The 23,770-nt window shown below is 47.9% G+C and overlaps 1 protein-coding gene across 4 annotated transcripts in view; it reads right to left on the reverse strand.

The window, feature by feature from the left end:
• Positions 1-23,770, reverse strand: part of PHRF1 (PHD and ring finger domains 1) — a 1,334,933-nt gene that overhangs the window by 508,985 nt on the left and 802,178 nt on the right. For all 4 annotated transcript variants that reach the window (XM_069624056.1, XM_069624055.1, XM_069624053.1 and 1 more), the window contains exon 12: positions 18,554-18,673. In XM_069624056.1, the coding sequence (XP_069480157.1) occupies positions 18,554-18,673 (120 nt within the window). The remainder of the gene's footprint in view (positions 1-18,553; positions 18,674-23,770) is intronic.

Raw genomic sequence — 23,770 nt, forward strand, 5'->3', positions numbered from 1 at the left:
ATTTAGGCGCAAATCTGGGATGCGTGCGCAGAACTACCTTATCCCTGTGGACTGTAACAAAGGGGTCTAAAAAAGAAAGTGCCTGTAGTTCGCTAACCCTTCTGATAGAAGTGATAGCCACTAGGAAGGCTGTTTTATAAGTCAGGTCTTTTAGACTTGCTTTATGCATGGGCTCAAAGGGAGCTCCCATGAACCTGGTCAAAACCACATTTAGGTCCCACCCAGGAGCGGGATGAGAAATGGGAGGATAAATCCTCTTAACCCTTTCCATAAAGGCCTTAATCACCGGTACCTTCCACCACAACACATTTGTTGTGATGTGGTGTAGGCTGTCAGAGCAGCCAGATTAACCTTTAGGGAATTGAAGACTAACCCAGTGTCCAATAGATGGGTTAGGTACAGCACAATGTGTGTGGGTGAGAAATCGATGGGATTGACACCCTTGGATTTACACTAGATGACAAAACGTTACCATTTGCTGACATAGCAATAACCTGTGTTCGGTTTCCTAGCTTCCTCTGAGGGAGCTGTAGATGTCCAAACTCTATGACCTCAGGAGCCAGGCTGCTATGTTCAGAGTTTGTGGGCATGGGTGTAGGGTCTCCCACCTGTCCTGAGACATGTTGTACGGGCAGGGTAGTTTCACTGGTGGGGAGAGGGACATTTTCAACAGATGAGCGAACCAGGGTTGGCGGGCCCACATGGGGCCCACCAATATCATGGTAACTGGTTCCTGATGCATCTTGTGCACTATCTTGTTGAGAAGGGGAGTCGGGGAGAGGGGGGGGGGGGGGGGGGGGGGGGAGCGTAGACAAATTTCCCTGACCATGTTATCCAGAGACTGTTCCCCTTGGAGCGGTTCTGGGGGTACCTGGAGGCGTAGTCTTGTCACTGGGCGTTCTCCTGAGTTGCAAACAGGTCGATCTCTGGGAAGCCCCATTCTGCGAAGACGATGGACACAATGTCTTTGTGCAGATGCCATTCGTATTCTTCGGGCAGAGGAAAATCTCTGCTGAGCACGTCTGCCAGAAGATTGAGTTCCCCTGGAACATGTTGGGACAACAGAAACATCTTGTGTATGAGAGCCCATATCCAAATGTTTTGGGACAGCTTGGATAGCCCTGGAGAGTGATTGCCCCCCTGGTTCAGGTAATACATGGTTGTAGTGCTGTCCGTTAGAATCAGCACTGTCTTCCCTTGCAGTTGCATCTGAAAGGCCTTCAATGCCTTGAACACCGCTAATAGCTCCAGTATATTTATATGGTTGGGCGCTACTTGAGGGGACCACACTCCGTGGGCTGTCTGCTGAAGCAGGTAAGCCCACCCTGTGAGCGATGAGTCTGTCGTGAGAGTGGCTTCCACTGCAGGGGTAGTGAAGGTTTCCCCTTTCAAGAGGTTTTCTCTTAACCACCACTGCAGAGAGAGAACGAGGGCTGGCGAGACAACTATCAGATTTTCCCATTGTCCGCTGGCCTGACACCACTGGCTGTTGAGCCACTCTTGCATGGGACGCATGCGTAGCCGCGCGTGGGGAACCAAGTATATGCAGGACGCCATCATTCCAAGCAAGTGCATGGTCTTGCGCACTGTCACCTCCCGACTGGCTACATAGTGAGGAATCTGAAAAAGCATGTTCAGAACCCTCTCGTTGGAGGGGAAGACGAGACACTCTTCCGTCCGAATGAGAGCTCCCAGAAATTGTTTTGCTTGACTGGGGACTAGATTTCTTCTCTTTGATTGGGAAACCCAGACTGAAGAGAAGATCTGTTTTTTGGGTATTTGAAAAACAGGTGTTGTAGGAGTCCCCTGTGATGAGCCAGTCGTCGAGGTAAGGGTAAACTGGGACGGATAGGCTGCGCAGGTGTGCTGCAGCCACTGCCAGGACCTTGGTAAACACCTTTGGCGCCGAGGCGATGCCGAAGGGGAGTAGTTTGAATTGGTAATGCCTGTCCTCTATCATGAACCTTAGATATTTCCTGTGCGCTGGCAACATTGAAATATGAAGGTATGCATCTTTCATGTCCAATGTTGCCATGTAGTCCCCCGTTTCAGCAGTTGGATCACTTCCTGTAGTGTTATCATGCAAAACTTCTGGGGTTTTATGAACTTGTTCGCTGGGTGCAGATCTAGAACAGGGCACATGGTGAGGTCCTTTTTGGGTACAAGGAAGTACACTGAATAAATACCCTAGTTAACCTGAAGAATAGGGACGGCTTCTATGGCGTCCTTTCCCAGCAGCGCTTTCACCTCTTGATTCAGGATCTCCAGATGGTCTGGTGAAAGGCACCATGTGCGTGGCGGTCTGAATTGTGGAAGTTGGGTGAATTCCACGCAGTACCCGTGGGCGACCGTCTTTATGACCCACTGGTCATAAGTTATCCCCTCCCATGTCGTGAAGAAAGATGTTAATCGCCCCCGACCGGGGTGACATGGGAGGGAACCTGGTGGTCATTTTTGACCAGAGGCTGCGGCTCCTCTAGGATTGGGGCCTCTACCTCTGCCTTTGCTGCGTCGCTGACCCCTTGAAGGGGAGTATGCGGGGCTTCCTGAAGTTTGTCCTGTGTGGAAATTCCCTGTGCCATAGTTGTTTTGACCTGCACAGGACTGCCCTCCAAAGGACCGCCGAGCGTTATTACCTCTTGAGGGCAGGCGGGGGCACGGTTTGTGTGATCTGTTGCAGAGACTAAAAAATCTCATGCTCTTTCTTGGCTGTTTCCAAGGCCTCATCAACCGCTTTCCCGAAGCGGTTAGCTTCCTCAATAGGCTCATTGAGGAGAGGCTTGTGTTGCGGGTTTAAACCCTGAAGTACGCAGCCAAGCGTGTCTTTTTAGTAGGGTCCCTTGGGCCAGAGACCTGCGTGCTGTTTCAGCTGTGTCCAGGGTGTTTTTAATCACATTCCGGTTCACTTGTCTTCACTCTACTACAATAGAGAGAAGTTTGTATTTGACAGGTTCTGGAACCTCTTGGAGGCCTTCCTGAAGCAGGTTCCACTGAGCGTTAGCATAACTTGGCAATAGCGTGGTATTTGCTATCCGCATCGTTTATGCGGCAGCCGAGGTGACTCGTTTGCCTAGAGCATACATCCTCTTGGATTCCTTGCCCGGAGGTGCCTCCCCCATGGCAAGGGGTAGACAATGTCTTCATGCTGGAATGAGACAGAAGGCTGATCTTGATAGTGAAAAGAGAATTGAGGGTTAGGCTCTCCACAAGACCTTTTCGGGGATGATCAGAAAATCTGCTAATTCTCTCCAGCTGATCTATACACCCTTCGAATTTCTCTCTAGTACATTTAGAGGACCCAGACGGGCCTATGGGTGGAAAAACGTAGTCTTCCGCCCTACGGTGCCAAAAAGTCTTAGGGTGTCGGAAAGAGGCTCTTGGCTATCTTCATAAGTATTATGAGAATTGGGGCTGTGGGATGGATTGACCCACTCCGCTGTGCTACGCGGCATCACCCTGCCAGTTATGGGGAAAGCAACAGGAACAATGGTGGCAAAACCCTTGTGCGCGACAAAAACCGTGTGCTTCAGCACACAAAGAGGGATGCACAACCTGCCACCCATGGTACATGTGCGGTGGAATAGAGCACACCCTGCAGAAATGTGCCAGTTAGCTCCAAGACCAGCAAACAGAGTGCAGAGAAAGAAGCAGCACTTTGCAAATGAAACCCAAAAATGTGCCTACAAATGACATTTGCTTTGTTGCCAAAAACACCAAAAGGCCTATAACACATTCACAATCTTGCCTGGTGTTAAAATTCATGGATCAAATGAAACATTGTGAAACATACTAAGTCTGAAAACTGACAGCCTAGGACAATCTGGGTGCAGTACCCGGGGCCACCTGAATGACAGCTGTCAGAGGAGTACTGAGGAAATTTTAAAATTGAACAACACTAAAGTCTGATGAATTAGCAAACAAACAGGATTGCTGCCAAAAAGGAATACAGATTTTAGTTGTCTTTTTCCCACAGATTTTAAGGCCAAGAAAGAAATGCATTTGTGTTTGATGTAGCAAATTTGGTTTTTGCTGGATTTAAGAAGTTAATTAGCCTGGCTGAAGCAGCAAGAACTGGAAAAGCAGGTTTTTTCTCCCAGAAGGAGGGCCTTCCTCTCAGCAGAAACTCACTGGGAGATGTTAATTGTGGGTTAAAACAGAATCTTGTCTACAGAAAGCGAAGGAACAATGACAAAGCTTCACCCCAGGAAACTGGAAGTGTGAAGGGGGTAATAAATGGCTTCTGGAAGGATGCCCTGGACTGCAGGGAGACAAAAAGGGGCGGACCATCTGTTGCTAAACATGAACAAAACAATTTTTAAAAGACTCAACGTGCTATTCAAAATGGTGAAAATTATAAAAAGGACAGAGTTGTTAATTTCTGGCTGCACGTGTGAAGAGGCGGTAGAGCTGTGTGACATGTTCTGGACAGGAATGGCAATATATGTGGTTTTATGCAAAATGTATTACTGTTAGAATTGTTAAAATGTACACGCATATCCCTATGTTAAACATGAACATTTGTGGAAATTTGCATAAAATCTGAAAATTGTGTTCATAGCGAAAAGGGCAAAATTCTGTAGAAAGTTGAGATAAGATCCCACCGCTGCGGGGTTTGAGGGCTAGCTGCTACGTAAAATATAGCATCTGTGTGTGATTTCTATAAAGTTGACCAATGTAGAAATGTACATTTAGTATCAAATCCGATTTGGAGACCAGTGGCTAAAGGGAGGTCTCAGAGGATTGACATCAGCTGGCCTTGATCCAATCACTCAATTTGCAACGCGGAGATTAAGTGGGGTCCAATCGCAGCTCACAGGGGCAGCTTAGCTAAACCGGCCCATACACCCCCTTTGTGATGTCATTTTAAAGGATAGAGACAGCTGACAACACAGACTCACAGATTCACTCACTTTCCCGATTCCGGCGAAGCACTCTGATCCAGCATCCTACATCCAGCTTTAATATTCTTCCAGATCCAGATGCCAAATCTCTTGCCAGCAATAGAGATCTATTGATTTCCAGCAAGGCCCACATCCTCAAATATATTCTCTCCACCCACTAAAGCGCTGTGTGGTGTGAGAAGGCCTTTTAAACCAGTATCCTGAAATTCTCTGGCTTGCCACCACTAGGCTGGCCTGAGGTGCGCGCTATCTAACTGATACCCACAGACTAGGAGTGCAGACCCCGTGCAATTCCGGCGACCGGCCTTGCTGATCCAGTACTGTGCCTGATGTGCTGTCTTTCCTAGACCAGACCCAATCCATGACCAGAACTGACGGTCCAATTTAAAAACTGATCCTGTGAGTATTAATAGGAAGAACTGTGGCCCATAGTATATTTACCTTGTCTCATCTCAAACCCATCCTATCCTATCTTTCATTCAGAACCAGTATTGTTAGGAGTATCTTTTGCATTATCTTATCCCCATCCTATCCTTCCTTCAGAACCAGTATTGTTAGAACTATCTTTGCGCTGACCCTTTTCTCATCTGAAGAAGTCGAGTTCCCTTAGCAGGCGGGTCACACTGATCCCGTGACTAAGATCCCTGTGTGGTATTCGCTTTTTCATAGTAGTCCTCTAGTGTAAGCAAACCCATTTGTCATTTTCAAAAGTGCATTTCTGTTTTCCATTCTCGTGCCTATCTTGCAAAAACGACATTAAAACCTCGATAATTCCCTCAGTTTTTGTGATAGAAACAAAATTTCAACTCCTACTTGTACCCAACATCCATATCTATCCATAGAACAAGCATTTCAAAACAGTGCAATTCTCCAGTTATCGCGAATATCGCGCACAGGAAAGTTTGCCGCAATTTTAAAAATCTGAAAGGTTTACACGTGTGAAATAGCCCTAAACTGCTTCCAAATTGGACTTTAAGATTTCAAATGTTTTCTTTGGACTAAATCATTGCTTGTGTGCAACTGTTTGAAACGGCTCCCATAAGAATTTAACAAATTAAGTATTTTTGAGCACATTTGGTGTTTTTGCCCAGTCAATTCTAAAGACAATTGTAAAGCCATCCTGACAGTTGAAGTCAATTCCGTTTTTCTCTTGTTTTTGAAGGGGGAAAGTGGGACTGATATTCTGTTCGATTTGTGCTATTTCTCACTACCTGCTCTCCTCCCATCTCTTTACATTGCCTATTGGGGGTTGAAGGGTGTTGCAGGGGGAAACCTTTAACCATAGTGCTATCTGATCTGAACCAACACAAAAGTATTATTTTCTGTGCTGCATTTGTTTTGCTCATTACTTCTTCCTAGTGTATTAAAGATATTATTCAGTGTTCTGTAACCCCATTGGTGATTGTTTATTAAAACATTGTGATTACGATTTAAATACATAAATATTACCTTTGCACACTAGCCTGATTCCTGGTTCAGTGTGACCGGGGGTGGAGGTTTCTCAGGAGAAGGCTGTGATATGAGTGGTATATCGTTCAGAATATTGATCTTATAGAAAAAAATAAATAAGGGTTTCAGTTGTGCACTACATGCCGGGCTTTGACTTGGGTGTGTGCCGGATTGAAATCACTTACAGGGCCCAAAACCGCTTTCGAAGATTTTTCCGCGGCTTGCCCCATGATTTTAGGAAGAACCGGGAAAAGTCCCACAGCCGCCGTAATCCTCTCGATGTGGTCTTCGATAACTGCTGAATCGGCGTGAGATAAATGCTCCAACTGTCCATCGCTAGGTCTATCGGTAGGTGTATTACCTTCTGCAGCATTAGAGGGCCTAGCAGTTGGTTTTTCGACTAGAGGCCTAGTCGTAGCTTTCGGGCCTACCGTGGCCTTCGGGAACGTCGCAGCGTCGGATTTACGCGCTTCAACGTTTGAAGTTTTTGGAGTAGCACCCTTACTTGTTTTAGATTGCCCAGCCGCAAGACGCTGCTGTAGATGCAGGGAAGGCTTTGATCTGCGCAATCCGAGGAAACCGTCGAAATTTTTGGCGGCCCTGTTGGCGCTCACCTTTTTTGACATAGGCGGTGTAGGGGTTGTATGCTTAGTGAGATGCGTTTGTACGCCCCTGTCGCCAGGTGTTGTCCCTGAAGCGAGACCAGAGTCAGGCCTTAAAGGGTCAGGGACGGGCGTGGCGGAAATAGAAGTGGCCGCCTTGAGGTCTATCACATCCGCAACGGATGTTTGGACATGTGAGGTGCCCCCCGTCATTCAGCGGGTGTGGCGGTGTGTGGGGGGGGGGGGGAGAGGGGGTTCCACCCGCGACATACCGTACGTGGCCCACCGCTTTACACAGCGCTCCTTAAGGGTCTTAGGCCGAAGAAGTTTGCAGGCCGCACACTGCTTTTCATCGTGATCTACGGGGAGACAGGCGTTGCACGTCCTGTGTTCGTCCTTCCAAGGATATCTGACCCTACACTTCGGGAAGAACCAAAAAGGAGTCCTTTCTATAGCCAGAGGGGAAGATGACCAGATCAAAAGGGGAAAGGAGGAAAGACATAGCGAAAATACGGCCACTCTCCCTACTGTAAAGGTCGGCCAGAGGGCCCAACCACGTGGAAAGTCCGTCCGCCGGATCTTGGGCGCCGAATCTCAACACCTTAGACAAATCCCCCGCAGTCTTCGTCGAAGATGTTCTTGTGACCAAAGTGACTTAACGGGGAATAACCGACAAGTCGGTATAAGATAATCAAAGTCTCTTCTGCAAGAGCTCCGCTATAGGGCGACCAGTTATCTGGACGGAAAAAAACAATCTGAGGGACCTCTGCACGTGAGGGATTTTGCATACACTACACGTCACGATAGAGATAGTGTTAAAGACACGCCAATGCCGATGTCCAAAGACAAGATGCAATACTCTGCGGTTCCCACTGGATGTCGGACCATATGCACAGCATGTGATTCTAAGCAGATCAACAAGCATCAGAACCTTGTTTAATTAAAGAATGGGGATGACTTCTAGCCCATTTCCAGCAGGACCTGAACTTCTCCCAGCAGGATGCAGAGGTGTTCTGGCGAGGGGCGTCTGCTTCTTGGTAGATGGCATCGAGGTGGCCGGAGAAACTTGATACAGTACCCGTGGGCAACGGTCTTTAGCAGCCACCGATCTGATGTAATCTTCTCCCAGGAGTGGATTAATGACAAGCGACCCCCGAACAGGGATGCGTGGGAGGGGACCGGAAGCTGCGAGTCTCTTTGTGGTGGCCGCCAGGGAGCCTCTAGGAGTACAGTTCCTGCCTCTACACTTGCCCCTACGAGGGACTCTTTGTTGGTATTGGTGGGCACCAGATGAGCCCTGGCCAAAGGACAAGGGGGTATTCCCTGAGCCATATTGTCCTTGGGCAGAGTGGGAAAAAGATTGGCCACGATAGGACCGGTGTGCGTTGGAGCCTTCACGCTGGTGGAAGGGTTTAGCCTGTGATCTGGCTAAGCGACTTAGTGTCCCTGATTGCTGTCTCTATGGCATCATCAAACATCTTCCCAAAAGGGCTGGAGTCGTCCACTGGCTTGTTGATAAGAGGCTTGAGTTTGGGGTTTAAAGCCAGAGTTTTTGAACCAGGCATGTCTTTTTAAGTAAGGTCTCTTTAGCTAGCATGCATCCAGACATCTCAGCCGAGTCTAGCATGTTCTTCAGTATGATGTTACTTTTCTGCCTTCAGCCACGTGATTGGGTAGGCTCAGCTTGAAGACAATCCTGAACTAGGCCCCATTGGACATCACTATAACTTGCCAGGAAAGTGGTGTTATTTGCGATCGTAGTGGAGTAGGACACAGAGGCGGTAACCCGCTTACCCAGGGCATAAAGCTTCTTACAGTCTTCGTCCAGTGGGGCTTCCGGCGAGGACAGTGGAATCCCCGCCCTCTTCCTGTGGTAGTAACCACCAAGGAGTCTGGTGTAGCATGACCCCTGATGTAGAGATTGGGGGGGGGGGCGTAATGTGATGGGTGGAATTTCTCAACCCGGGAGTTCACCGCCCATGTGAGGGATGGGGACAGCAAGGAAGGGGCCAAGTGCCTCTTTATAGGAGTTAAGTAAGGGGATGGCTTGACTAGTCGGTGCCTTCTCTTTGAGGATATCCTCCAAGACGTCCGAGTCTTGGGCAGCTTCATGCGTTGCAATTTGAAAATGATCAGTTGCTCTTTTTAAAATGGCATTAAACAACATGAATCCCTCAGTGGAGGAGAAGGGGGATCTAGGCAGATGTCGCCCAAGTCAGGGGTTTACATTGGTGATAACTAAGGGCCCTGATCCTCTGCCTGTTCTTGCTCCCAGTCTGGGTCCTGATCAGTCAGGTCTTGTGCAAAAGGATTAAGGTCTCCATAAGAATCCTCCTCTGTTGGGTCATCTGGGACCTTCAAGATATCTTCCTGGTGTCCCTGTGCAGAGATGTGTAATTTCTGCAATTTGTAATGAATGGGGCAGGAGTCCTCTTCCCTGCATCTTTTGGGAGTAATGTACTGGTTTGAAAAGTCAATGGACTGGGCCATTTTGTCCATGTATTGCGCAAACCTTTCACTAGTCCATATAGAATAGGTAGAAGGGTCTGGAGGAGGAAAAGGCTGCCCAGTAGGGGGAGATGTTCCCAATAAAGCCTTAGAGAGAGGCTGGGGGGCCTCAGAATACTCCTCTCGGTGAGAGGGGTGCCCTTGTGCTCTGGCCACCAGAAATGATAGCAGCAAGGCTTTTGCCAATTTTCGGCTTAGTATAGAAAGTCTCAATGCGCCTGAAGGCGCCGTTGGCGACGCGACTCCACTGAGGCCTTCGGCGCTTGTGCGCCTTTGGACGGTGTGTCGGCGATGGTGTGTTATCTAGGGTGAATGTCAGTTCCAGATGTAGGGTAGAGGCCTTAGGGGATGTGTGCTTTTGTACACATGGTGCATGGATTCCCTTGTCACCGGGGTGTGATTTGCCCATAACAGTGCTGGTGGCCTGTCTTGTCCGGGCAGGGGACGGGCATTTGGGAACCCGAGGGCTCTGCTGAGAGGTCGATGGCTTCCAATTCTGAACCATGGTTGCAGACCGATTCCTCCTCGTCCTAAGCAACAGCACCAACGGGAGAAAGGCTTTTGGCCTGCATAGCATAGGCCGCCCAAAGTTTAGTCCACCTGTCTTTCAATGTCTTTGGTCGAAAGAGATTACAGGCCTTGCATGAGCGCTCCGTCAGGGTTTGTCATTTCCTTCGCCATAATTTCAGGCCTGTCAGGGGTCCATGTTAGAGTCAGCGCTTTAAGCATTCTCTCTGGAGATGCAAGAAGGGGGAATGTCTAGGGTTTAGGTAGGACCTGGGTGGTTGAGTTGGTTTGGAGAAATGTGTCCCCAATGTTCCTTTCTCAGGAAGTCTTCGTTTCCCCACGCCAAGATGGAGGGGCGAATCTGCAGCAGTGATTCGTTAAGGCCGTTTATGATGTAACCTGGAATTCTTAGTAGAACTCCAAACTGCCTTTCATTAAAGTTAGTTTCTGAGCAGGTCATAGCTTTTGCATTTCCTGAAAATAAACAGCTAAAAACCCCCATAGTAGTAGAAAATTATTTGAGGAAGAGTTTAACTTCAAGGGGGTGAAGAGTCATAAGAGTTAAGAGAGTGGTTTTCCCATGAACTGAAACAGAAAGAAGAGTCCAGTCTGCTGAGAAAGGAAGCTGAACAAAAAAGACTGAGCCAAGTGCCTTAGTGTTTTTAAATCTGAAGTAAAACCAAGGTCATCAGAAATGGAGTTAAAAGAAAGTAGAAAATTGCTAAGGAAAGGCTACAAGTTAAGTACTACAGTGCTAAATGTGCATGTTTAGAAGCCTATGGATATTCGTAGTAACTTATGAGGAAAAGTATGTGCTTTGTTTTGCGTGTGCAATTGAATTAACATTAACTAGCAGGAGGTAGCGTCGAGACAGTTACTAACAACGCTAGCAGTTCAGTCTGAGCTTAGTAATTTTTCGGTTTGGCCTTGCGCGTTTAGTGTGCAGCGTTCCCAGCACACTAGAGGAAGGCACCCACAGACGTCACATGCACGTCTCCTGAAGGCAGCACGCGCTCATAAAATCTTTCAACGGAAGCGTTCGGAATTTCGCAATTTTCCCCAAAGGCCCGCCCCGAAAGACTTTGTTGGAAGTAGCGGCCGCGAAAGAACCTCAGCAGTTCATCGCGTGACGCAAGTAAGTTTACAAGATTGGCAATGAGCTGAGTTTCTTGCCAACAGCTGTGAAATCTTTTCTAGCGAAAGCTAAGTGGCAAAGCAGTTTTTAAAAGACATTACTGTTTGCCCAAGAGTGAAGTCAAGCAGAATTATTTCTGCAAGAAGCAGTGGAGAAGCAGCTGATCAGAGCAGTTTCAACAACACATGTTCCTTGAGAGCTTAGCAGTCTGGGATATTCATACAAGCCTAACAGCTATATCAGCTTAGGCAGCAGGTACGGAGGGGGAACTGGGTAAAAGATAGATTCAAGAGGTAGTAGCAGCAAATAAGTGAGTAATCTGTTGTCATTTGTCATAGGTCTTCTACTGAAGATTCCAGTCGGTAAAGAGCAGGAGGCACAAGCAGCAGATTTGTGTTTGTTATTTTCTCCACATCCCCTTTCCCCCTGGGTTTGCCAGCTTGATAATCGTTTTAAAAAGGGGTTGTTGGGCCGGCAGAGTTAGGGGGTCTGATGGGCCAGCGTCACTCCCGCAGGAAGAAATGGCACACCCGACATGCTTGTTGTGGCCGCAAGGCAGACACTGATTGCACCGGCGATGGGTGTCCTTCCAAGGAAACGTCCCATTAAACGACGGGCAGAATTTAAATGGCGTCCTCTCCATAGCTCAGGGTAGCGGCAGCCAGACCAAGAAGAGAAATAGGGGTAAAGAAAATACATTCTCAAAGAGCAATAAACCCAGGGCCCCACTCTACTGACTAAGGGCCTGGCCGGAGGGTCGAAGCCACGCGGTAGACAGTCGTCGAGCTGTTTAAGTCGCTCAGCAGTTGATACATCAGCGGCAGGAAACCCATGAAGCAGTTGTCAAGTCGGGAGACTAGACGACGGTAGGTCATGGGGGCAATTTAGCAATATAAAACTCTTGAGCTCTGCAAAGATCTAGACATTTTCCCCACTGTCGAACCCTCTCAAAACTGGAGTGTCCAAAGAATGTTTTATCCTAAATTCAGCCCAACATCGCTCATCCCACACAAATCTTACTCCTTTTAGTGACCCATCTTGTAGTCTTCGTCTTGTTAGCTAAATTCTTGATGCATATGGCCCAATACCCCACCAAACCAAGAAACGATGACACCTTCCCCTCTACTTGAGGGTGCCTCCATCCTCTTCACCGGTTCAGCTGCATCCAATTTAGGTCAAACACCTTGGACAAATAATTCACCTCAGCATTTCAAAACTCACTTTTCAAATGATATCGTCAAAACCGCCCCACAAAATTATTTTAACGTCCTTCAATCCCATTCTCTCCTTCATCCTCCCGCAACACCAAAATGTCATACTGATAATGCACACCACACAAAACCTCCAATAATGTGTCCACCACCCGCTTCAGCCGAAATCAATCCAAATAGCATACGCGTCTACTGATGCAACCCAAATGGCTTAATAAACAGTCAACTTCACTGATGCCTAATAAAACCTGTTGGTTTGCTGACTTCAAATCTAAACCATGCTCGCACCAGACACTTCCGCAATTAAATCACTGGTCTTCGGCAATGCAAACCGGTCCTAAATCACATTCCTATTCAATGCCCTCAAATTCACACCACCTCACCACTGCTCTGTCTCACAATCGCCACCGGACTCATCCAAACTGTAGTCAGTTTCCTTGATTATGCCTTCCTTCTCCAAATGCTTTACCTCGGCCCTCAAGGCTAATGGCACTACTCTCGACTGCACTGTCACCGGTACAGCATCCCTTCTTGCTCCAATCCTATGAACAAATCCTTTCCAACAACACATGCCAGCTTTGAACACTTCCGGATACCAATCTTTGACCTCTCATCCCGCACATGAACACACTGACCCGTAAAGACTTGATCCTGGTGATCCAGTTTAATACCCAAATAAACTTGTGCATCCCACGATCATAAATGTCACCTTTTCTTACTAGTATCCATCCTCTCGCATCCTATTCTTGAATGCCAATTTGGCTTCAAACTCCCTCACAATCTCTATCGCAGCCTCACCATACATATGTGCAGCCACATTGCTGTGCTGCAATACACAACAGTTAATTTGTGTCTTCCACGAACGACATACATGAGGGTATAATGAGCTCCACTGTGAATTAACATCCCGACCCCCACACAATTAACAATCACTGCATGTGGCTTATTGCATCTCGGGTGTGCGTTAACAGCATTAACCACATTTACTTCCTCTTCTCCGACCCCAATGTATGACACTGTCCTTCCCAAAGACCTCATATCGTGATGAGTTTGCTCCACTTGGCCAATGCTTGCAGCACTGGCAATAAGCCCTTCCCTCCGCAGTTTCCAATCACCACAAAAGCAAACCATTCTTTATCAGTGGCACGGTGGTCCATTGCTCCCAAATAGATAATCTCCTGATAGTACCAAACTGCCCTTCTTGCCTCGCTTTGTTGTCAGTTTGTTTCACTTTCCCCTCAGTCTTTTGCTTCAAACATTTTGGCACTCCTTCGCCATTTCCACTTTCTCTACTTATGTTATCTTGTGCAGAAAGTCTATCTCCATTCAACTCCTTTAAACATGCTTCTACATGCTTCCTGATCTTTGCTACCTCGACTTCCCTCTCCAACGTAATATCGCCCTCTCTCCAAAGTACTTCAGATAATAGTTGTTGCACTTGATCATGAGCTGATCTCAAATGATCCTCCGTACAGTGTTCAAAACTGCACTTAATTGCCAAACCATGCAGTGCAGTACAAATCTGTAGATTCATTCACTTTTTGCAAAACTGTAGCCCAAAAAACCTTCTCCTTCAACTAATGTTTATCAAGCTGGTTTCAAAGGAGTTCAAAACGACACTTTCCGACTCCAACTAGTTTGGGCGTCTTATATACACGGTCTGCCCGTCATAGCCTGAACAGTGGTACAGGAGAGAATCCTTCCTATCTGCTGTGAATGGCGCTCCATATACACTTTGGATATGGAACAAGTTACTTACCTGTAACTGTTCTCCAGCATGGGTCTGGCATGGATTCACATGCTCATGAATATTTGCAGTCAGGCAAGGCATCCTCGGTAAAGAAAAAAAATCAGTTTCACTTCTGAACTGGTCTCTGGGTCATATTGCTCCCAGCCAATCAATGACTGCCCTCTACCTAAGCCCCTCCCCCCCCCCCCTCTGGCAGTCATCTTCAGATTTGGTAGAACATAAAGTGGCAGTAGGACCAAGAGAAGGGCCGCAGAGGGGTGGCGGGAGAGTTGGCATATGAATCCATGCTAGACCCATGTTGGAGAACAGTTACAGGTAACTAACTTGTTCCTTCTCCAGCACGTAGTCTGGCATGGATTCACATGCTCATGGATAAATACATAGCAGTACACACATGCATAACCACGGGAGGTGGAAAGTCTCAAGCATCCCAACTTTAAGCATCCCAACTTTAAGCATCCCAACTTTAAGCATCCCAACTTTAAGCATCCCAACTTTAAGCATCCCATACCTCCTCACCAGGCTTACTTTCAAGCAAACAGGTTGCGCAGCACTGCTTGGCCGACTCTGGACTCCTCCCTGGAATCCCTGTCGACAGAGTAGAACTTTGTGAAGGTGTGCGTCGACCTCCACGTAGCAGCCCTGCAGATGTCCAGCAGGGGCACACCAGACAGGAACGCTGTAGTTACAGCGATCGCTCTGGTAGAGTGGCCTCTCACACGGCCAGGCAACGGTCAGCTTGCCAACCCGTGACAAAGGGTGATGCAGCCAGAGAGCAACCTGGAAATGGAAGCCTTGGAGAGGGCCTTCCCATGGTTCACATGGTCAAAGTTCACAAAAAATTGCAACGTGTTCCGGAAACTTTGTGCGGTCCACATAGAACTTCAGCACTCTAGCCACATCCAGCGAGTGCAGAGTCTTCTCAGCCAGCGTCGGGAAGAATACAGGTAACACCAAGGGCTTGTTTAGATAAAAGTCCAACAGCACCTTGGGCATGAAGGAGGGGTGCATCCGTAGCACCACCATCGTCTCATGGAATGTCAAATAAGGTGGTTTACAAGAGGGCTTGGATCTCACCCACTCGTGCAGAGATGATGGCCACAAGAAAAGCGTGGTGCTGAATGCATAGGCTCGAACGGAGGACCCATGAGCCTAATCAGCACCACATTAAGCTCCCATGCCGGGCCAGAGCCCTCACCAACGGGAACGAGCAAAATAGTCCCTTGACAGACTCCTTGACCAATCGATGCAACCACAGGGATGATCGTCCAGGAGATCTGGTGTATCAGGAGATGAACCTTGATGGTAGCATGGGCCAGTCCTGTCTTGGCCAACGACAAATACGGAAGCACCTGCAGAGCAGTGATTCCTAGGAGGGTCGATCTTCTGAGTACGGCACTAAACAGCAAACCTAGAAGCTCTGGCCTTGCCAAGCACCTCCTTACAATCCGCTGGGAGATTGAAGCCCCCCAAACTCTAGTGCTGCTGGAGCCAATCATGGTGCAGAATTGTGCCTCCTTCCCTGGTGAGAAGAGCTGCGACCGCCAGAAGAGTGACTGGAGGGGACGCCGACATCATCCGTGACAGTGCCCGTCGTTGCCGTGTCTGGTTCTGTCTCATCCCTGGGGGGAGTTTGGGAGGGGTTGGGGGGGTGAAGGGTGGAACAGAGGAGGGGGTGGGAGGAGGGGGGTTGACTCCATCGCTTGGATAGTGGTGGTTCCTCTGATGGGGTTGGCGCCATAGGCGGGGCCGCCAGTTAAGAGGCATTCTTGTCCGGATCTCCGAGCAAAGTGTATGCAGAGACGTAAGAATGTCCACCGAGACATCCCCAGGTGGTTGTTGAGGTGGTGGAGGCGACGGAGACAAAAAGCGATTGCGGTTAGGTTGCTCCTCCGCGTTGTCACCTTCGTCGTCACCTTCGTTGGGATCTCTCCTGTGGGGCTCACTCTCAATGCATCATCGCTCCTCACAGATGGGAAGGTTGGTAAGATCCTCTGACGAGATGTCCGTGCCCTGGAGGGCCACAGTGCGCCCCCCCCTCCCCCACGACCATTGGAGACAGTTTCAGAGAATTGATGGGCATCACCTTCACCGGCGTTTGCCCCCACTTCGATGGATGCTTGGGTCTTCATCTGATGCACCTGGGCCTTCACAGCCTTGACCGAGTCCGCGGCCTTCAACTTAGGGGGAGGGTCGGCACCCCGCTCCCCCTTAAGCCTTCTCTGCAGGGCTGGTCTGGGTCTTCTCCAAGAGCTTGCCCGGATGGTCCAACTTCCTCTTCTTTGAAGATGCTGAGCGTTGGCTCGTGGTCTAAGGTGCTGGAGACGCTGAACTCGCCCTGGCCACTGAGGAGCCCGTCGCAACGGCGCTCCCGGAGGCAGTGGACTCGCGGTGCTTAGCCTTCAGTCGGGCCCCTGCGGAGGGGCACCCTCAAAAGGTCTTAGAAGACCACTCAGCTTTCTTCTTTGGGGCAAGGGAGGCATGCTGCTGGGACTCACCCAGAGCAGGGGCCTTGGCCTGCAGCCACTTGTTGAAGTGCTTGCGTCGGTCGGTCCGCGGCACCATCTCCCGACAAGCCACACAGTCAACCTCCACATGCGTTGGGTCCGAATGCAGGCAGTAGAGGCACAGGGAATGTCCATCATCCAAAAAGACATTCCGTAGGTTGCAGCCGGGGCAAACCTTGGAGAGGCGCCAAGTCCTCCTCCTCCGCCATGTCCACGCGGTGTAGGCCTTGAAGATGAATCTGAAATCCTCCAAGAAGAAACTCTACGAAAATCCGCCCTTGAGGGGTGCTGAAGAATCTGAAAAACGGGTCCCCATTAATCGGAGGGTTGATCGTTGGAGCTTGAGGCTTGATTGACCGGGAAAAAAATAGAGCAAAACTCTTAGAAAAATCGCAAAACGCAGTAAAAGCTCAAGAGCTATAGCACAAGGACTCCCAAAACTTGAACGTACAGTAAAAATCTGAAGATGGCTGCCAGAGGAGGGGCTTAGGTAGAGGGCAGTCGTTGGCCGGGGCAGTATGACCCAGAGACCAGTGATTGGTTGTTAGGAGAAAGACAGTTCAGAAGGGAAACTGAAACTGATTTTTTTCTTTACTGAGGATTCCCAGCCTTACAGAGAATATTCCTGAGCATGTGAATCCATGTCAGACCCCAAGCTGGAGAAAGCGCAAAAAGTCTTTCTTTCCAGTCGTCCATTTTATGGCAGGCTCTCCAGGCGACTAAGAATAAGGGTGGCACTGGAACATTCGCCATATTGTCACTTTGGTCTTGCAGATAGCCAAAACAATCCATACTCGTTGCAGCGATCACTCACCAGCTCACTGTATCCTTACATATAACCCCTTTTTGGATTTTTGTATGCTCAAACACTCGATTTCACAGAGCCCACTAGCTTCACTTAATTCGCTTCCTTACAAGGCCACTGCTAAGCAATGGAATGCCGGGATTAGTCGTTGGTTTATCGCTCCGATAGCACATTCAGCCACAGATCCCTGTTGCCAGTATTAATAAGCTGCCTTCAGATTTGATGTACGTTTCACATCTTTATTCTTCATTTGAAATTATACAGTTACAGCAGCCGAGGCCTCCTAGCTGTCTCCTCTTCCTTCTCTCCTTCAACCAAATCATTCAAATGCAAACACTCCAGGCCTCCTCTCTAGATTCTAACCTGGAATCTTTACACAGGGTTCCAGTTTCCTTATATAGAATTCCACCTTCACTTCAGTCGAAGCAACCAAGTACATATTGGTTATTTATAAATTTAACAGCATGCATTATGTAATGACTTTCAAACAGCCCCACTTCAATGGCAAGCCTGCTTTATAGAACCAAAATCAGGGGTCTCAGCATAGGTAACCAGTCCACAGAGGCCCTTAATACTGGCCATCAAGAACTTTTTCAGTTTAACCAAGCAACGTAAGAGTAACATCCACTGACCCATTGTATGCAAAAATCATCCTAGGACTACTCCAAAAGAAATCTGGAATGTTATTTTAAAGAGTTTTGTGCACTGCACTATTGTGGATTAGTACACATCAGTTGAATTACATGGAATTCAAAATTAGCATAATGGTAATTGTATTTGTAAATCAATCCTTAAAGTAATGTAGTTATATGGACAGGGGCTCAGGGTGTAAGTAAACAAGCTTAAAAAGTGTCTGTTAGAACCAAAATGACCATTGTGACGATTTAGGTCCTAGCACAGGTAATTCAACTTTATAAAATGTTTCTGCTACTGCACTGAAAATGTGCCAAATATCTTGTGACCTTTAGCAATTCTGTAAAATCAGTGTTGATCCAAATTTCAATATTTCCAAAGTAGGGTAATTCAACAAGTAGTAGTTCATGGTCTGCCATACACAATGTGAAAATGGTTCTGCCCATTCCACCTAATTATAGGAGGTTCCATGTCCTGATACCCTGATACTTCAAGTGTGAACTTTCCCTCTTATTCTTCACACCCTTTTTTAAAAAGTATTTTACCTCGATAGCCCCACAGAAATCGGTCTTGCCACCGGCTGGTGAGATCTTAATGCTGAACGAGAAAGGGCACGCCTCTTGGCACTCAGAGGAGATGGTGGGCCTGTAGACTGTTCTTCTTGACTGTTAAGAGATAATAAAAAAACTAGTACAAAACGTATATTCACATTTTATAGCAATACAGTATGTACACAAGTTGCTGAAGCGATGAGGAAATGGAAAACAGTAAGGCAAGCTACAGGATATTGATGGTTTGGATTTAGCACCAATTGCAACCGGCAGGATTGACACTTTGGGCTCCAAACAACTTCAGATTTTTGAAGTTCAAGCCTATTCAACCCAGTGAAATTCTATTTTTCAAGAAAATTAAGAGCCTGATTGGTCTCCTTCATGCAGAGCTCTGGTTCAGACAGTTTTGGTGAGAATGCAAATTTGCATGGGTTCTTGGTAAGGTTTTTAAAACTAATAACGATGTAGTGTTCTAACAAGCCAACCTAACTGAACATGCAAAGGTTTACCACAAGGGTCTCATCAACCGCTCACTTTATAAGAAGGCTGAATAGTAAGGCTTAGACTACGGATGTCAAAGGTTCAGTGCAAAGAACAGTCAACACAGATGGTCAAGCAATAGATTTTCTAAAATAGTATAAAAATACACTTATGTAACCAAAACAAAGTTAAAATACTAGAAAGTAACTGTTGGGAAATTAATTTTCTTTTTGCTGCTTTACCTCAATAGACATCTATGGAACATCCCCACAGCCCCAATGTTCTGCTGTTGGTACCACCCTCGACTTTTGAAGGCAAGTGAAGCCTTTTTACTTCACTTCCATACTAAGCTCGATTGCTTTGGGGTCACTGATCAGTCCTTTTGGCTATCAGGGCAGGAGAACTCTTCCCCAATGTGAAATTTTCCATTTTACACGGCACTCTTCACCTTGCAGCGAGGTGTGATAGGGATATTTGTGTGTCGACAATTTTTCAAAACTTTGTGGTTATTTGCATGATGAGTCCAAGATGGGCTTGTGGCAGCGGATTTTTCTACCTCATTTCTTTTAATTGGCTTGTAATTGTAACCATTTGTAAAGCGCGTATACATAGGCAAAGTGCTTCAATGCGCTTAAGGCGGGATGGGAACAGGGAAAACAGTCATTCTTAGGCCTTGAATTTTCCAAATGGTCTAAAAAAATTAACTAGTGTACTAGCCAGAGGCATTTCTACTAGTGCAAGTGTACAACAGAAGGGAAGGGAGAGAATAAGAGAAAACCATCAATAAGCTGCACTGCAAGGTTCTAATGACTTGCCAGATAGTAAGTGCATGACGAGGAGTGTAGGGGGAGAGAGAGGGCAGGAGGGGGAAAAGAAAATAGAGAATAAACTACATTGCTAGGCCTGGCAATCATATTGAATGAGGATAGGTCATCATCAATAATGCGTCTAAGCACAAGTGTTGCAGGCGTAACCAAGCTAGGGAAGGAAGAACAAAGGGAGGACAGAAAAAACGACCTAGTGCACTTAATGGTCCAGCAAGTTGTGCAGAAAGGAAGAGCAAGGGACGGGAAACAAGTGCTCCCAGTCCATCTGGGGCCTGGGATAAGTGCAGAGGAGGATGCCTCCCACATGGGACGTGTTCTGAGTGCTGAAATGCGAGGCAAAGTGCAGATGTCCGAAGGCAAGTGTAGTTCTGGTGTGGGAGCCTGGGACCTGTGTGGCACCAGGCTACCAGTCATCAAACTTATGCAGAGTTGGGAGGAGAGCAGGAGAGAGGATCAGGGGGTTGGTGGAGAGGGAGAGAGAAAGAGGAGAAGAGGAAAGTCTTGATAAGTTTCCAGAACAGGGAGATCCGGTTCAAGACGAAGAGAGGCAAGTAGGCTATTCCAGAGAGAGGCACCTGCAAAGGATAAGGTTCTACCCCCAAAGAACAAGTTACTTCTTACCTTGTAACATTCTTTCGACGGGATGTTCCTCCGACGTATTCCTCATCTTAGATGTATCCTTCCAGCTCTGCTGGCCTCGGAAAATTTTTTTCTCCAGAGGGCGCTGCGCGTCGACGTCCCTCGAGTCGATGTCCTTCGACAGCCGCCGTATCGACGCTCGACGTCATCCTGCCTATAAAGGCAGCGCGCAGCGTCCGTTGCTCAGTTCCGTTTTGTAGCCCACAGTATTACTGTCTGGACTAGACTAATCACCCTGAAGGAGCGTAAGCTGCAACAACAAGGGAAGTAGAACGGCGGGGATGGATGGGAGGGTCGATGAGGAATACGTCGGAGGAACATCCCGTCGAAAGAACGTTACAAGGTAAGAAGTAACTTGTTCTTCGAAGGGATTGTGTCCTCCGACGTATTCCTCATCTTAGATAGGCTCCCATAGCAGTATTCTATATTCGGAGGAGGGAGTACTGACTTCACGCTGTCTTCTATTGATGAATAGAAGACAGTACAGCCCTTCCAAACCTAGTCTTTTGACTAGAGGAGGAATCCAGATTGTAAAAACGTGTAAAGGTATGGACAGACGACCATGTAGCGGCCGCACATATATCGGCACGCCTCTTTTGAGGGCCGATGAAGCTGCAATACCTCTGGTCGAATGAGCCCTAAGGTTTTGAGGGGGCTCTTTCCCTGCCAGTTTATAACATTCCAGAATGGCTAGAATGATCCATCTGGAAATGGTCTGCTTAGTTATTGGTAACCCCAGCTTGTGACCTGCGTAACCTACAAACAGCTGGTCTGCCTGTCTTATCCTGGCTAGTCTACTAATGTAAAAACTTAAAACCCTCCTAGGGTCTAGTCTGTGTAACCTCTCTTCCTCTTTCCCTGGGTGAGGAGGAGGATAGAAAGATGGTAGGGTAATCTTCTGAGAGATATGGAATTCAGAAACTACCTTTGGGAGGAAATTAGGCTTCACTTGCAGGACAACTTCGTCTTTGTGAAAGATTGTATGAGGGGGTTTACAAGAAAGAGCTTGTAATTCGCTCACCCTTCTAGCAGATGTAAGTGCTATTAATAAAACAGTCTTAAGGGTAAGGAATCTTAACGAACAAGAATGGAGAGGTTCGAAAGGTGTACCCATCAGGAAAGTTAGTACCAAGTTTAAATCCCATAGGGGAACTTGGAATGGTCTTGGGGGATAAACATTGGTTAACCCCTTTAGAAACTGTATTACCAAGGGTAATTTGAAATAGGATGGTTCCTCCGCAGTACGCTTAAAGATAGATAGCGCTGCGAGATAGCCCTTAATGGTGCCAACTTGAAGGCCTGAATTTGCCAAATATAGTAGGAAGGACAAAACCATTGGTGTACCACATGAAAATGGGTCGATATTCTGTTCTCTACACCAGCTGCAAAATCTGTTCCAACGGCAGCGGTATAAAGACTTTGTTGCTGGCCTCCTTGCCGAAAGCAACACCTCCATAACATCATCAGGGAGGTCCCAATCCTTGTACCTCAGCCGTTCAGAAGCCAAGCGTGAAGGTTGAGGGTTTTGATGTCTGGATGGAGAACCTGACCTCCCTTCTGTGAGAGTAGGTTCTCTCTGAGCGGAAGTCGAATTGGAGGGCAGATGGACAAGTCTAGAAGGTCCGGGTACCACATTCTCCTGGCCCAATCCGGGGCAATTAGAATCATGGTTCGCCAGAATCTTCTCAACCTCCTGATCATTTGAGGAATGACAGGGACCGGTGGGAACGCGTACAGAAGCGGAAACTCCCAGTCCACTATGAACGCATCTCCCAGAGCTCCTCTCGGAGGAAATTCCCTTGAGCAGAACAGGTCGCATTTCCTGTTTAGGCTGGTGGCGAACAGATCTACCTGAGGGGTTCCCCAAAGGGCGAAGATCTCTTGAAGGACTTCCTGAGCTAGCTCCCACTTGTGGGAGACTGTGTTCTGCCTGCTCAGAGCGTCCGCTGTCAAGTTCTTCTCTCCGGCTAGGTGAACTGCCGATAGAGAGATTCCTTCTTGGATTGCCCAAAACCAGAGCTGCATCGCCTCTCTGCACAGGGGTAGTGATCCTACGCCTCCTCTTTTGTTGAGGTAATGCATGGCCACCGTGTTGTCCGTCATTATCAGGACGTTCTTCCCTTGTACAGCTGGCAGGAAAGCCTTCAACGCAAGTCTGATGGCTCTCCGCTCTAACAGGTTGATGTGTAGTCTGGACTCCGATGGAGACCAACGACCGCTGATGGTCAAGTCGTTGGCGTGGGCTCCCCACCCCGTGAGTGAGGCATCCGTGACTACTGTTATCTCCGGCCAGGGTTGCCAAAACTGTCCTTTCAAAATGTTCTCCTGACAGGCCCACCACTGAAGGTCTCGAGCCACCCTGCCGGGAACCTGAAGAAGATCTGTCATTCTCCCTGAGAATTGTGACCACTGAGTCCTCAGTGCCCACTGGAGGGATCTCATTCTCAGGCGAGCCTCTGGCACAAGGAAAATGCAGGATGCCATGAGGCCTAGCAACCTCAAAAAGTTGAAGGCTGGGAGACGTTGGGCATGTTGGAACTTGGTAACCATCTGTAGAATATCTTGAGCCCTCACCTCTGGTGGCGAGGCTTTTCCCAGGGAAGTATCCAGGATCGCTCCTATGAACTGGAGTCTCTGCGATGGTATCATTTGAGACTTCTTTAAATTGAGGGAGAAGCCCAGTTTGTGAAGGGAGTAGCACACGTGATTTAGCTGGATCTGAGCTTGCTCCGGAGAAACTGCTCTGATCAGCCAATCGTCCAGGTAGGGGTAGACGTGAATCCCTTCCCTCCTTAGACTTGCAGCCACTACCGACATTAACTTGGTGAAGACCCTCGGGGCGGAGGTCAGCCCAAATGGCAGTACTCGAAATTGATAGTGAGAGTTGCCAATTGCGAACCTCAGGTATTTCCTGTGTTTGAGATGGATAGGCACATGGAAATAAGCGTCCTGAAGGTCCAGAGATACCAACCAGTCCTGAAACTGAAGGGCCTGGAGGATCTGAGAAAGAGTGACCATCTTGAATTTGTCTTTCCTGAGGAATTTGTTCAATTCTCGCAAGTCGTCGAAAACAGAGGTGGAGGCCTCGAGGACCTCGACAGAATTGGAATTCTACTCGACAATATCGACGGCCTGGGGATCGTCACTGGATGTGTGGTCACCGTGACTTTTCTCTGCGCCGGTGTCGAGGCCGGTTTCGAGTCGACAGACCCGTGTGTCGAAGGTCCCTTCGACAACGGCGTCGAAGACATCGACGTCGACGACG

This window comes from Ambystoma mexicanum, chromosome 11 (assembly GCF_040938575.1).
Source record: "Ambystoma mexicanum isolate Mex_15411 chromosome 11, UKY_AmexF1_1, whole genome shotgun sequence".
Lineage (NCBI taxonomy): Eukaryota > Metazoa > Chordata > Amphibia > Caudata > Ambystomatidae > Ambystoma > Ambystoma mexicanum.